Consider the following 15108-nt stretch of genomic DNA (forward strand, 5'->3'; position numbering starts at 1 on the left):
GATCATAAAACCTAATCAACGCCAACAAGTACGGGCTTATGTTACTCTCGCGCAGAAAAGCTGCTCAAGCAAAATAATATCAAAATCAGATGGGTTAGTGCAAGTATGAGAGCTAACACATATCTGAAGTGGTGCTTCAGTGTCGGACACCTTCAATCAAACTGCAAAGGACCAGACAGAAGCGGAAAAGGTATATGCATCCGATGTGGAGAAGCTGGGCACAAAATGAAAGAGTGCACTAAAGCGCCCAAATGCTGCCTATGATGTACTGATGCCAATCGCAGCGAGACAAAGCATATGCCAGGCTCGGGCAAATGCCCGATGACAAAAGAACATACCAAAATAAGATAAGATATGATTATACTCCAAGCAAGCATGCACAGGAGTAAAAATGCAGACCTGCTAATGGAGTAGATGGTCTTAGAAAAAGGAGTTCAAGCAGTATTGATAGGTGAAAAATATGCTCAACCCGAGAAAGCTTGGATCGAAGACGGGAACTGCCGCCATCTGGATCCGTAGGGGCACAAATTTCATAATAACCACGAAAGGATCAGGCGATGGTTTCGTCTACGTTCAAAACAGTCAATTCACAATGATAAGCTGTTACCTTACACCGAACGCCAATATAGATGAATTCACCCGGAAACTGGAAAATATTGAAGACAAAGCCCTTAGTTTAGAGGGATGATTAATAATAGCGGGAGACTTCAACTCAAAAGCAACCGAAACGGGCTCGGCGACAACGAACTCAAGAGGTAGACAAGTGCTGGACATGGCAGCCAGACTAGGTTTAGTGGTGCTCAACACAGGAACGACTACGTACCGAAAGCCAGGTTGCGAAGGCACAACCCCCGACATAACCCTAGCATCGGAAAGCATAGTCACCTTTACCAAAGACTGGAGAGTCCTGGAAGATTACAATGAGAGTGACCATCAATACATCACGTTTTGCATTGAAATGGAAAACCAACGAGTGCGTGAAAATCGAAATAAAAGTAAACGCAAATGGAACACAAACAAGCTAAACCCAGCGACGCTCCTTGCAACTATTGACGAAAACAAAACAACGATCTGTACGAATAGTACAGCAAAAACACTAGTCAATACAACAATACAATGCATTACAATAGGTTGCAACGCATCTATGCCTAAAATAGATAAGAACAAAAAAAGAAATGCTGTATACTGGTGGACACATGAGATCGCAGAACTTAGAGATAGGTGCATCCATAAGCGTAGAAAGTGCACTAGAGCCGGAAGATTGGGCCCGGCGATAACGGAATCCGAAGAATACAAAAAGAGCAGAAAAGAATTGAGGAAAGCTATAAGCCAAAGCAAAAAAGACAAATGGGAAGAACTAAGAAACGATCTAAACAATAACCCATGGGGGTTGGGGTACAAAATCGTAATAAAAAGCTAGGAGTCAAATCCCCTGCTGCTGCTGATATGGAAACCGAAGTGTGGTAAGCAAATTTGTCGACACACTCTTCCAAACACACTGTGTTGAATTAATTAATGCTGTAAAAGCAATGAAATGTAATAAAGTGCCAGGGCCTGATGGCATAGCTGTGGAAATACTGAGTGCTGGCAATCGAACGAAAAGAAGGATTTTTTCCAGAAATATGGAAAAAACTAAAACTAGTACTAATCAGTAAGGGAAAGGGAGACCCAACATTAGCGTCCGCTTATAGACTGCTATGTATGCTGGATAGCGCATGAAAACTCTTTGAGAAACTGACAAAGCATAGGCTTAGCGAAGCCTTAGAGAACAGCGGGGGCCTGTCTGACCTGTGTGACTAAACAAATAACAGCAGGTGCGGCCCAAGGATCAATACTCGGACGTGAACTTTGGAATATAAGCTACGATGAAATCCTTCGAATCCATGAAAAAATCGTTCGACAGTATATAAAATGCGGCTCAACTATTGATCTATAAACCAGACGTTTATATCTCTTTCCTATGTATTTGCATGATCTTGTCACGAGCTAGATTTTTTTCGCAATCTTATTAACTGTATATTCAACGTGGTCTTCAAATTTTAACTTATTATCTGTATAAATTCCAAGATATTTAATTACTTTTACTTCTTCAATTCTCTCATTTTTTATTTGTAAGCTATGGTCCCCGAAGCTTGCACTTATTGCTCTAGAAAGAATCATAAACTTTGTTTCTGTCACATATAGTTTAAGTTTATTTACGCACAACCAATTGTATAAGGAGTCAAGATCTTCTTGCATTTTTGTTACTGCTCTATGCAGATTTCTCTCGATTACTGTTAAGAGAGTATCGTCAGCGAATAGGTTTATCTTGCAATATTTCAATGCTGTATTTATATCATTAATATAAACATTGAAAAGTATGGGAGCTAGGACCGACCCCTGCGGTAAGCCAATTTCGCCTCCTACCTTTCTTCGCATAGATGAGTTTATAAGCGTTTGTTGCTTCCTGTCTGACAAGAAACTACGGAACCATCTAAGTTGAGTGTTCTCCACACCAAAAATTCCAATTTTTTTAACATTATTTCCCGATCAATCGTCTCGAAAGCTCTTTTAAGGTCAATAAATACTGCTACTACATTCATTTTGGATTTGAGGTCTTCCTTCCACTGCGACAGTACCAAGTTAAGCGCAGTTTCGCATGAACGTTTTGCCCTGAAACCGGATTGCTCCTTTATGAAAATATTATTGGACTCAATATAGAATATTAGTTGGTTTTTAACCACCGTTTCTAATTTTTTTTCCAAATTAGGAAGGGTGTTTATAGGTCTAAGTGCCTCAGCTTTTATACTATTTTTCACCTTCTTTACTAGTACTATGGTGGAAGTTTTCCATTCCATAGGTACTGTTGTTGACCTAAGACTACTATTTACTAGTAAGGCGTAAAAGTGACCTATATATTCCATTGAATCCTTAATTACCCCTTCTGATAACAAGTTATTTCCACCCAATTTCCTCTTTGATTTCCTAACAATATGAAGGATATTATCTGTGTTAATTTCTTCAAATTTAAACGTAGTTGTGAGTTTTTCCTGCCTTGTCAATTCAGAATCAACATTTTCTATGTTGCTCTTTATGTCAATAATACTATCCACAAAGAATTCGTTTAATTTATTAGCCATCTCGCTATTATTTCTACATATTTTCTCGTTGATAAGCACCTCTTTAATGTTTTCTTTGTTATGTGTGTTATTAACAACATTTTTTAAATATTTCCACATTAAACGACTACTATAACTATTTGTTTCAACCTTGTGTTCCATATACTGAATTTTTTTAACTTTAACCATTTTCTTGTATATTTTCTTTAATTCGTGGTATTCTACCCAATCTCCTGTCATAATGGCTTTTTGATAAAATGTATACTTTTTTTATTAGTTTCGACTAATTCTCTATCATACCATTTATTCCTAATTTCAATGTACATATGTACATGTAAATTTGCTTTTTAGTAGTTAACTGTTTCATTATGGACATCAGAAAACTGCTAATCTGTTCTTGCATAAGTGGTATAGCTATACAGTGCAACTTTGCTGCACTGTCTCAGTAGATTTTGAAAGTTTTCAGGGCTGTATCCCTCCCATAAGTTAACTCTGACACTCTAGCAATTGGGCTTTGTGTTTTTATGTTGCACCGGAACAATATAGTTTCATGATCTGATATTCTTTGTTCTTCTGCTTTTTCACATTCTACTTCATCAGTATTCGAGTATAGTAAGTCAATCAATGTTTCAGTGTGTTCAGTAGTAATCCGTTACTTTTGGAAAGACAAAGGCTACAGATACTGTCTTGAATTTCACTTTGTTTGTTTTATTTGCCCTTGGTTTGTTTTATTTATTTACTTTTAAGAATATTTATTTATTTAGTTATTTTTAAAATAATATATATTGTATATATATTTTGCGTCCTTTCGCTCAATTTTTGTATCCAGGTTTTTTCTAATATGCAATTTGCCAATAGATCAAAAATGTAATTATGAACTTCATCACTTTTCAAGAGCGACCAAAAACTCATCCGCTGATGTTGATTATCATCATAGTATTAAAAAAGTACAGAAGAGGAGACTTAAATGATGTCAGTATACTTTTATGTTGTCCAGAAAGAGCAGATTAATCTGGAAGTTAATATCCGGTTTACCAGACCGAATCTAATAAATTTGATTCGCTGATATGGAGTGAGTGAGAACTTCGCCAGATTTTGGCCAAAACAAAAAAAAAAAAACAAAAATTATGAATAAAAAACTATTGAAAGAAAAATGTTTCGACTTTTATTTCAAACATCTTCTAGTGCTTTGTTGAACTTTGTACTAACGGTCGTGGTTTTTTTACAATATTTTTTGAACGTCGTGTTAAAAGCTTCCTAAGATTAACCGCCGAAGAATCGACTCTGGTATACTTTGCAAAATAGAACAATAATCAGAATCGAATAAGATTTTTTTATTTACTTGAGATGAAATATTGTTTTGCAAGAAGTCTGTTAATAATAATCCTTCCAAAAATTTGACAGTATCTTCTTAAAAGCCTATACTTTCGTAATATCAATATCGATTTTTTGAAAATTCTAGACCGCTTCCTTCCTTTTTGCTCGAAAATAAACAAGCAGAAAAATAATATTTCATCCAACGGTATTTCGGAGCAGTAAAACTTCAGCAGCTGTAATACTGTGCTTGATTAATTGGTCCACTTGAATAGAGGCATTAATCAAATAAAAGTAATAATAATAAATAAAGGAAAACTTGTTTGCTAAAGTTTGTGCTGCCATCTTGTTTATAAATTACTTCGTAAATACGTTGATGAATGGATTTGTACAAATTCTCCAGATTGTCTAATTACATTTCAGACCAATCCAAGTTTTGACTACACTTGAAGGGAGTACAGGTGCATTATCCTGTTGAAAGATCCAATTAATAGGTCCAAATGTTTCATCAATCTGGGGAAAATATGATTGCTTAATGTTACTTCCGTAATTTTGTAGTCTACAAATTTCAATTCGAATGCGCCATAGTACGATACTGCTCTCCATTACCAAAACACCACCTTTATGACTGTGATTTCGACTCAAGTATCTTTTCTCCTTTCTTAAGTCATGTGTCCATGCAACCCATCCTGATTGAATAATTATAGTCGCTAAGTACTACTTTTTTCATTCACCGGCACCGTTATTTGTAACATAACTCCCAGCCATGTGATCCCTTGCAAAATCGAGGCGAAGTTCTTTGCGAAACATATTCAAAAGTGTTTTTTTTCATGTTTAATGCTTCAGATGTAGCGCTTTTAGAATATCTTTCGATTTGATGGCTGCAACATTTTCCATTTCTTCAATTTTTACTGTGGAAAAGGGGAATTTGGTTTGCTCCTAAGAAGTTTGCGGGTTCATTTCGGTGTTAAAGCCATCGTAGTTGTGCCTTTGTAGTTCTTACCATAGGAGGAACCTTGTTTCATGTAAAGATCCACAACAGTTAGGCTTCAACCAGTTTTTGTTGGCAAAATTTGTAGTTTTTGTATACCTGAGGTGAATATTGGAGTTAACTTTTCGTTATTGCCGATTTTGTTTCGCTTAATACGTCGGAATAGCGGGAATGCGGCAGGATATCACCCTGATATAGGTGCGCTCATCAGAGGTGAAAACCGATTGGTTGTAGGTGACTTCAATGCGCATCACGATCTTTGGCACTCAAGCCTGCCAAACGATCGTAGGGGACAGCAATTGGCAGAGCAAATAGACGATTCGACATTCAGCACTGTGAACGACGAAGCTCCAACCAGGGTAGTTGGCAATTGCAGCAGCTCGCCTGATCTAACAATAGCTAGTGCGGGTCTGATAAATAGCATAACGTGGCGACCTATGATATCGCTTGCATCAGACCACTTGCCCACTATCGTCTCGATTGAGAGACTTGCCGACTTTGTTTCCGCGAATCACCGGTCCTATTTTAACTTTAAAAAAGCTAATTGGGCCGGCTTCACGGAATTCACAGAAGCCACCTTCGCCGCTTTTCCTATCCCCACCGATGCGCGCAGGCGAACGCGCATTCCGCTCACAGCTGCTGCGGCTCGCTTCATTCCAGCTGGAAAGTTTAAGGACATTCGTCCTCATTTCCCTACTTTAGCCGACTTTTTATACTGCACCCTCCGGCCGACAGATCCAAGCGTCGTGCTACCAGAAGACTGCACAAACTGACGAACGACAGTGCGCCACTTGCTTTCTTCGGTGATGAGGTTCAGGGGTCCATCAATATATCTAAAACATCAAAAGCCATTGGCCCTGCCGGACTAAACGCGCTGATGCTGAAGCACCTGGGACCATTGGGAGTAGGATTTCTCCTGTCCTTGGCCACTCTCATCATCCCTGACAAGTGGAGTGGTCCCACTACTGAAACCTGGGAAACCCGCCAACCAAGGGGAATCTTTTCGTCCGATAACTCTCCTTTCCCCAGTAGTGAAGACACTTAAAGCCCTCCTACTCACACTCTTCACGAAACACCTGGCCCCAGCCCCACATCAGCTCGGCTTCCGACGAGTGCATAACACCACCACTGCACTCACAGTCATAAACGCCCAGATAAACCGCGGGCGTAACCAAAACCGCCCCTGCGACAGGATTGTCCTAGTAGCGTTGGACCCGAAGAACGCTTTCGACACAGTCAGCCATTCCACGCTACTAGATGATAATTATCCGTCGACACTTCCGCCAGTGCTGAAGAGGTGGTCCGCAAACTACCTGAGCGGTCAAACATCAAAGCAGAGGAAGATTAAGCAAGGTGTAGAGCAGGGTGGTGTCCTTTCTCCCTTGCTGTTCAACTTCTACATCTCGAAGCTTCCCCAACCACCAGTGGAAGTCTCTCTGGTCTCATACGCTGACGACTGTACGATAATGGCGTCGGGCAATGACATCGATGGCCTGTGTTCCAAAGTGAACTTCTACCTCACCGATATTTCTCGCTTTTTCACTACGAGGAATCTCAAACTTTCCCCCACTAAGTCCACGGCGCCCCTGTTTACCACCTGGACAAAGGAGGTCAAGCTGTTCCTTAAGGTAAAAGTCGACGACCCACCAATTCCAACGGTAAACAACCCCAAAATTTTGGGTGTAACCTTCGACAGTTTGCTCTACTTCTCAGCGCACACAACCGCAATTGCCACTAGAAAAAGAACTGTTGCTATCGACATTTAAGGCAATTGGTCGGCCGGTTCTGAACTATGCTGCGCTTCTCTGGTCGCCTGGAACTAGTAACACGCAGTGGATAAAGCTACAGACATGCCAAAATACTGCCATTCGGACAGCGACCGGTTACCTCCTGATATCCACTGTTCAACACCTTCACAACGAGGCACAAATGCTTCCAGTAATGGAGCATAACAAACTGCTCAGCAAGCAGTTTCAGCTAGAATGTTACCGCAGGTTTCACCCCTACAGACACCTGCTTGAGCCTGAGCCGCCTCCCAGGCACGTCAGGAGACACCTCTTAAACTAGGCCGACGAAATCCAGGACAAAACTGACCGAAATCTACTGGACCTGACAGTGTTTAGACAGTCAATAAACGATATTCACCGGGAGATCGTCACCACCATCTTAAGCTCCCGTCCTGTAAATGCCGTTATCGGAGTCCAACCACCATCTATAGCAGATGAAGAGCTCCAGCTTCCTCGTGAGATACGTGTTTAGACAGTCAATAAACGCCATTCACCGGGAGACCGTCACCACCTTCTTGAGCTCCCGTCCTGTAAATGCCGTAATCGGAGTCCAACCACCACCTATAGCAGATGAAGAGCTCCAGCTTCCTCGTGAGACACGTGTAACACTGGCACAACTACGTTCTGGATACTATAGGGGGTTAAACTCCTACTTATCCAGAATCGCCCCCGACATACTAAACATGTGTCCGGCATGTGAAGGCACCCTGTTCGACACTAACCACCTTTTCACATGCCCTCTAAAACCGTCTCATCTAACACCCCTCTGCCTCTGAACCCAACCCGTCGAAACAGCATGTTTCCTGGGCCTAACTTTAGATGAGCTAGACGAAGATGACCGGTGATATGCCCTTCACTGGCGGAGCTTCTATTACTGTTAACAAACAAACAAAAGACGGGTGAGAGCATTCAAACTAATCACATATGTATGTATGTGCATAACGCGGAAATAAACATATTGAATTTGAAGGTGTTTCTAATTATCCTACAAATTTGGGACTCGCCCGGGGTGCAAAATTGATTAAAAAGTTAAAGCATTAAGATATGTCAAAACAAAAAAATGAAGTTTTGTTGCCATTAGTTTGTGACTTTTATTTAACGACCAGTGATCGAGCTCAGAGGAATTATTATTATTTTAATGTAATGAAATTCGTAACAATATATACATATATTAAATATTAATATATACATAGTAAAACTTTGGAAAAAAAATCAAAAAATTATGTTTTGATATTTATCTAGATATAGCTATCAAATCCATATCCATAAACTCAAAATGCATATACTCAAACATATTTTAATACAAAAGAATTATTTAATATATACCTATATATAATAAAACATACATAATCCTTTTAGTATTTTCTAGAGTTTTACATTGTTTTTATTTTTAAGATGTCTGGCAGCAACTCAGCTTGTTAAAATAACAAATATATTTGAAATAAAATAACTTGAAAATTGTAATTTTTCTAAGAGTGTGGGTTTAATTTTAAAATTTAAAAGACCCCCCTATTCGCTTTTATAACTCTTGGCTGGGATTCGCAATAATGTAAATTGGGCAATGTTTGGCAAAATATAATGTCTTAATTAATGAAACTTGGTGGAGATGTTAGGGAGGTGTTAAGGAACAATCTTTATCTTAGTTTTCAGTTTCCCCAACAGTCGGTTCTACGTTACTGAAACGACCCGGATTTATATCCGGCCAAGGACTGTCACTCCAGCAGCATTCCCTGTATGTAAGTATGTGGAATGTTTATGCTGCTACAACAACAACAGGGACGCCTGTATTTCAGTTTAGTGTTAATGGCGGGGATGCGGGTTATTGTGCCTCCTTAGGAGTTCTACGCAAAAATACTGTGGATTGCGTAGCCGGAGATGGACTGATGAGGGTAATTTTTTTGAAAGGAAACAAGTTTTTTAACCACCCTATTTGTTTTGCAGACATGGTAATCGAATTTTTGTGGAGAAAATCTTTTTATAAAAAGCATGAGGACCCGTTTGTAAAACTGATCGAAGCAATACAATATACGGCTAGAATTTAGTATAATGTATATCGCTTTGGAAAAAACGGTAAAAAGGGGGTGATAGAGGGGTGTATCCCCATCTTAAAACTGAAAACAGAACCTGCCGGAGGCTTATAGTTTTTAAGTAATTTAATGTTAAAGTTCTATAATTTAGCGAAAAGTTGGTGTTGCCATACACCTGAAATGAAAACGAAGTTCGCACGCAGGGATGTTCAGTGGAAGGTTCATTGTAAAACTGCAGTATTTTTTGCTGTAATTTAAAGTTGAGAAATAATTTTGAAAATAAAAACATACAACTCATTTAAACTTAAAAACAATGATATTAAGCGTATCACAAAAAATAATAAAGTAATTAAAATTAAATTAAATTAATTAACACAGTATTTTTGCGTAGAACTCCTTATCGCGTAGGCGGCCTTCGGCCGCGCTTCAAAAAAATAACCCTCATCAGTCCAACTCCGGCTATGCAATGCACAGTATTTTTGCGTAGAACTCCTTTTCGCGTGGGCGGCCTTCGGCCGCGCTTCAAAAAAATAACCCTCATCAGTCCAACTCCGGCTACGCAATCCACCGTATTTTTGCGTAGAACTCCTTTTCGCGTGGGCGGCCTTCGGCCGCGCTTCAAAAAAATAACCCTCATCAGTCCAACTCCGGCTACGCAATGCACAGCATTTTTGCGAAGAACTCCTTTTCGCGTGGGCGGCCTTCGGCCGCGCTTCAAAAAAATTACCCTCATCAGTCCAACTCCGGCTACGCAATGCTCAGTATTTTTGCGTAAAACTCCTTTCCGTGTTAAAACCATTGATCCCAAAATTAAAACGTCATATGCGTGTATGTAGTAAGCAGGCACAATAACCCCCATTCCCATCATTAACACTAAACTCAAGTACTTAATTTTTGTTTTCATTTGCAGGCATCCGGCAACACCATACTGTTGTAATTCCAATCTTCTTCTTGTTCGCGCTTAAAATTGGAATGTGATTGCATAGGCAAATGAATTTGCATTTAATTTTAATAGATATAATTAGAATATTAGCATAAAAATCGGTAAAAACACGCGTGGGAGTGTATATTTGGTGAATTTTAGTGAAATGTTAAAAAATATAGAGTGTAATGTGGCAAATTATAGTGAAGTTCCCGAGGGCATTTTGAATGTAAATAATTAAAAAATTATTATTTCCCGAATAATTTAAAGTTATAAAGAGTGTTCCTTAACACCTCACTAACATCTCCACCAAGTTTCATTAAAAAAAACATTATAGTTTGCCAGAAATTCCAAAATATACATTGTTCTAAATTCCAGCCCAATATACTTATAAACCGTAATTTTTGGTTTTAAATTACTTTATTATTTTTTGTAATACCTTTAATATCATTGTTTTTACGCTTCGATGAGTTAAATACGGCTAGAATTTAGTATAGTGCCGATCGCTTTGGAAAAAACGGTAAAAAGGGGGTGATAGAGGGGTGTATCCTCATCTTAAAACTGAAAACAGAACCTGCCGGAGGCTTATAGTTTTTAAGTAATTTAATGTTAAAGTTCTATAATTTAGCGAAAAGTTGGTGTTGCCATACACCTGAAATGAAAACGAAGTTCGCACGCAGGGATGTTCAGTGGAAGGTTCATTGTAAAACTGCAGTATTTTTTGCTGTAATTTAAAGTTGAGAAATGAATTTGAAAATAAAAACATACAACTCATTTAAACTTAAAAACAATGATATTAAGCGTATCACAAAAAATAATAAAGTAATTAAATTGATTAACACAGTATTTTTGCGTGGAACTCTTTATCGCGTAGGCGGCCTTCGGCCGCGCTTCAAAAAAATAACCCTCATCAGTCCAACTCCGGCTACGCAATCCACAGTATTTTTGCGTAGAACTCCTTTTCGCGTGGGCGGCCTTCGGCCGCACTTCAAAAAAATAACCCTCATCAGTCCAACTCCGGCTACGCAATCCACAGTATTTTTGCGTAGAACTCCTTTTCGCGTGGGCGGCCTTCGGCCGCGCTTCAAAAAAATAACCCTCATCAGTCCAACTCCGGCTACGCAATCCACAGTATTTTTGCGTAGAACTCCTTTTCGCGTGGGCGGCCTTCGGCCGCGCTTCAAAAAAATAACCCTCATCAGTCCAACTCCGTCTACGCAATCCACAGTATTTTTGCGTAGAACTCCCTTTCGCGTGGGCGGCCTTCGGCCGCGCTTCAAAAAAATAACCCTCATCAGTCCAACTCCGGCTACGCAATCCACAGTATTTTTGCGTAGAACTCCTTTTTGCGTGGGCGGCCTTCGGCCGCGCTTCAAAAAAATAACCCTCATCAGTCCAACTCCGGCTACGCAATCCACAGTATTTTTGCGTAAAACTCCTTTCTGTGTTAAAACCATTGAACCCAAAATTAAAACGTCATATGCGTGTATGTAATAAGGAGGCACAATAACCCCGACCCCCATGATTAAGACTAAACTTAAGAACTTATTTTTTGTTTTCATTTGCAGGCATCCGGCAACACCATACTGTTGGCATTCCAATCTTCTTCTTATTCGCGCTTAAAATTGGAATGTGATTGCATAGGCAAATGTATTTGCATTTAATTTTAATAGATATAATTAAAATATTAGCATAAAAATCGGTAAAAACACGCGTGTGAGTGTATATTTGGTGATTTATAGTGAAATGTTAAAAAATATAGAGTGTAATGTGGCAAATTATACTGATGTTCCCAAGGGCATTTTGAATGTAAATAATTAAAAAATTATTATTTCCCGATTAATTTAAAGTTATAAAGAGTGTTCCTTAACACCTCACTAACATCTCCACCAAGTTTCATTAAAAAAAACATTATAGTTTGCCAGAAATTCCAAGATCGGCACTGTTCTAAACTCCAGCCTTAAATACGTCCATAACATAATTCAGACAACCGCACTGTTTTTCTTTTAAATTTCCTCCTCCAACGCTTTTTTCTATGCTTATATGTTCAAAAATGTTTTCAATTTTAATTTACAATCAACCCTCCACTGAACATACATATGTATCTGCATACGAACTTCGTTTTTATTTCAGGTGTATGGTAACACCAACTTTTCGCGAAGTTACACAACTTTAACATATAATTACTTAAAAACTATAAGCCTCCGGAGGGTGCGTTTTTCAGTTTTAAGATGTCTATCCCCCCCACCCCCTTTAAACATTCCTTTTCAAAGCAGGTTACATTATACTAAATTGTTAACCTTTATTTGGCAATAGAGGAAAGTTTCCCCAATATTTTTGATAGAGAGTTAATTACAGTAAGCTCTTAATTTCTTTACCCAAAGATATCAATCTAATCGTAAAAGTGAATATGTATATACTTACGTTGCCCCAACATTCTTTAATTCGAGAAAAGCTGGGGTAAATTGATATCGAACATATCGACCAGCATTCACATCTACTGAATCTTCAATGGACATTCCATCAGCTGCCTCAATCAATTTGTCTTCTAAACTAGGAGAAAATCGATCACTTGGCTTAGCTATTTCAAACAATATTGCACCCGAATCCAAGTCACGTATTTTAAAACGGGTAAAATCAATATCGTATATGTTGTCGTTGATAGAACATAAATAATTCTCTGTTATTTCGTTTAAATTAAGAACATCATTTGGTGATATAAACTTTCCCAACATTGATGTTTTGGTACTTGTTTCTCTTACATCTTTTCCGTTAATGTCATTATTGGATTGTAAAGAATTAAGTTGTTTGCCAACGACACTCATTTTACAAATATTATTGAGATATGTGTTCACACTTTATAAGGTTGAGAAAAAAGCCCAAAGCTTTTTTCAAACTATTAAATTTATCAAATTTGATATTTAACTTAACTGATCAATAATTATCATCGGATATTGTTTACTTCACAAATTTTGGATAACAGTACAATTGATTTTACTTTCAATTTATTTTATAGGCATACATATATATATATATTTCATAGCCATATGTACGTACATTCAAGTATTATGTGGTTATCGATAACTAAGTGCATTCCGAAATTTTTGTAGAGGTACGTCAAGGATGATAGAGTACATGGTTACGTCTTCCGAATTCGGTGTGAAAGTATATATTCACATATGCATTAATCACCTATAAATCCACCAAATTAATCTACCCGTTCACATATGCCAGATTACCTGCAAAATTGACAATCAACTGTCAATAATGCTTTGAGAGGTTTCTCTCCATAGAAATTATTTTGGTGGAATATTTCGGTGTTTTTGGTTTTTTTAATTATTATAAATGATATGAAGAAAATACAAGGAGAAGGAATAACTAATTCAATTGCGCAATTAATTGGCTGCTAGTAATAAACAGTTGGAGGAAATTCGTATGCGACATTGACTGAGGTTGCAAAAAATTATGGCAGCAATGCGCATGGGATATTATATATTACATTTTATAATAAGTAATCAGAGGACAAAATGCTTACGAACACACGCTTTTTTCTGTAAAATTAATACATAATTAATAATATTTAACAAAAATTTTATTAGAATTATGTTTACAGACCTGTTTTCTTTGCTGGCATCCTTTACATTTAGTTTTTATTTTGATGTTTCTCCTTACATTCGTAATAATAATTATCGATAACACAGAGGATATTGTTGCTGCCAGCTCATTACAAGCGCAATGCAATAGTACCCATATGCCGAGCCGTGATAAACAGTCAATAATAATAATAATAACACCGCAAAAGCATCCTCTTTAGGGAGATGACGAGCGTAGCAACCCCGTCATATCTTAGTTACAGGCGAAGACACGAAAATACGGCCTTATGCCTCACATACTCGTACTGGCTAGTAAACTGTCTGTCTGAGGGAAAACAGTGGACCCAGAAGGAAGACTGCCGACCAATCCCAAAGATATCCTATGAGGATACGGGTCTGACAACCTCGTGAATCCTAGTTGCCCACTGGGCAGGACCAACCATCTACCAGTGTGTAAAACGGTTCCTAAAAATACACTAGCCCTCCATTGCTGATATGAATTCACCAACGAAGGAACAAATCACTCTTTATTGGAAGGAAATGTGGTCAACATTAACACCGCATGACAACACAGCACATTGGATCTAAGAAGATGAAAAGAGTCAAAAAGATCTACAACAACAAAACGACATAGAAGTATCAACAGAACAACTAGCTCAAAAAATCAGTAAAACACCCAACTGGAAATGGCCCGGAGTGTTAACCACCGCAAATCTCTAGATGAACAGAGCAATAAACGAGGTAATTAATCGTCCGCAAAAACTACTTTACATGGGCAAAATCCAAAAAACACAGAATCAACCAATCCGACGAACTACAGACCCATATCATGCCTACCCTATACAAAATAACAACTTGCACAAAAAGTAACAAAATATATACGCATCTTTCACGCTGTAACATTTTATCGAATGAACAGAAGTGCTGCAAAAAAGACAATAGGGGTTATAAAGAGCAATTAATAATAGACACAGTAGTAATGAAACAAACCAACAACCCAAATGCGCAGTCTGCACACCTGCTACATAAATTACCAAAAGGCTTTCGATTCAGTGTCCCATAGCTGGCTTCTGAAGGTGTGTAAATAAATAACACAACATATGGATTTAATATTAAACACGAAGAAGCTACAGAACATAGAATGAACCATGTATCATATATAGATGACATTAAACTGTATGTGTCACACGTCCAGTTAAAGAACCTCCTTAACCTCTTCAGGGACGAATTTTTTAAAGTGAAAAAACGTTAATTTTATTTTTCATTTTATTACGAGTAATAAGGTTATAAAGGGTTTATGATGTGACATTACGTAATGCGTATTGCAGTATGGTGCATGCAGGCTTAATGTTTGTCGCTAAAGATTTAGCAGGGGT

At 38.1% G+C, this 15108-nt stretch overlaps 1 protein-coding gene across 1 annotated transcript in view; it reads right to left on the minus strand.

Annotated features, from left to right (window-relative positions):
* LOC128858603 (protein unc-119 homolog) overlaps positions 1 to 13156 on the minus strand; it is a 29812-nt gene extending 16656 nt beyond the window's left edge. Inside the window, exon 1 of the mRNA XM_054095006.1 lies at positions 12564 to 13156. Coding sequence (XP_053950981.1) covers positions 12564 to 12964 — 401 coding nt within the window. The 5' untranslated portion in view covers positions 12965 to 13156. The remainder of the gene's footprint in view (positions 1 to 12563) is intronic.
* Positions 13157 to 15108: the final 1952 nt, after the last annotated feature.

The sequence above is a fragment of the Anastrepha ludens genome, chromosome 3 (assembly GCF_028408465.1).
Source record: "Anastrepha ludens isolate Willacy chromosome 3, idAnaLude1.1, whole genome shotgun sequence".
Classification (NCBI taxonomy): Eukaryota; Metazoa; Arthropoda; class Insecta; order Diptera; family Tephritidae; genus Anastrepha; species Anastrepha ludens.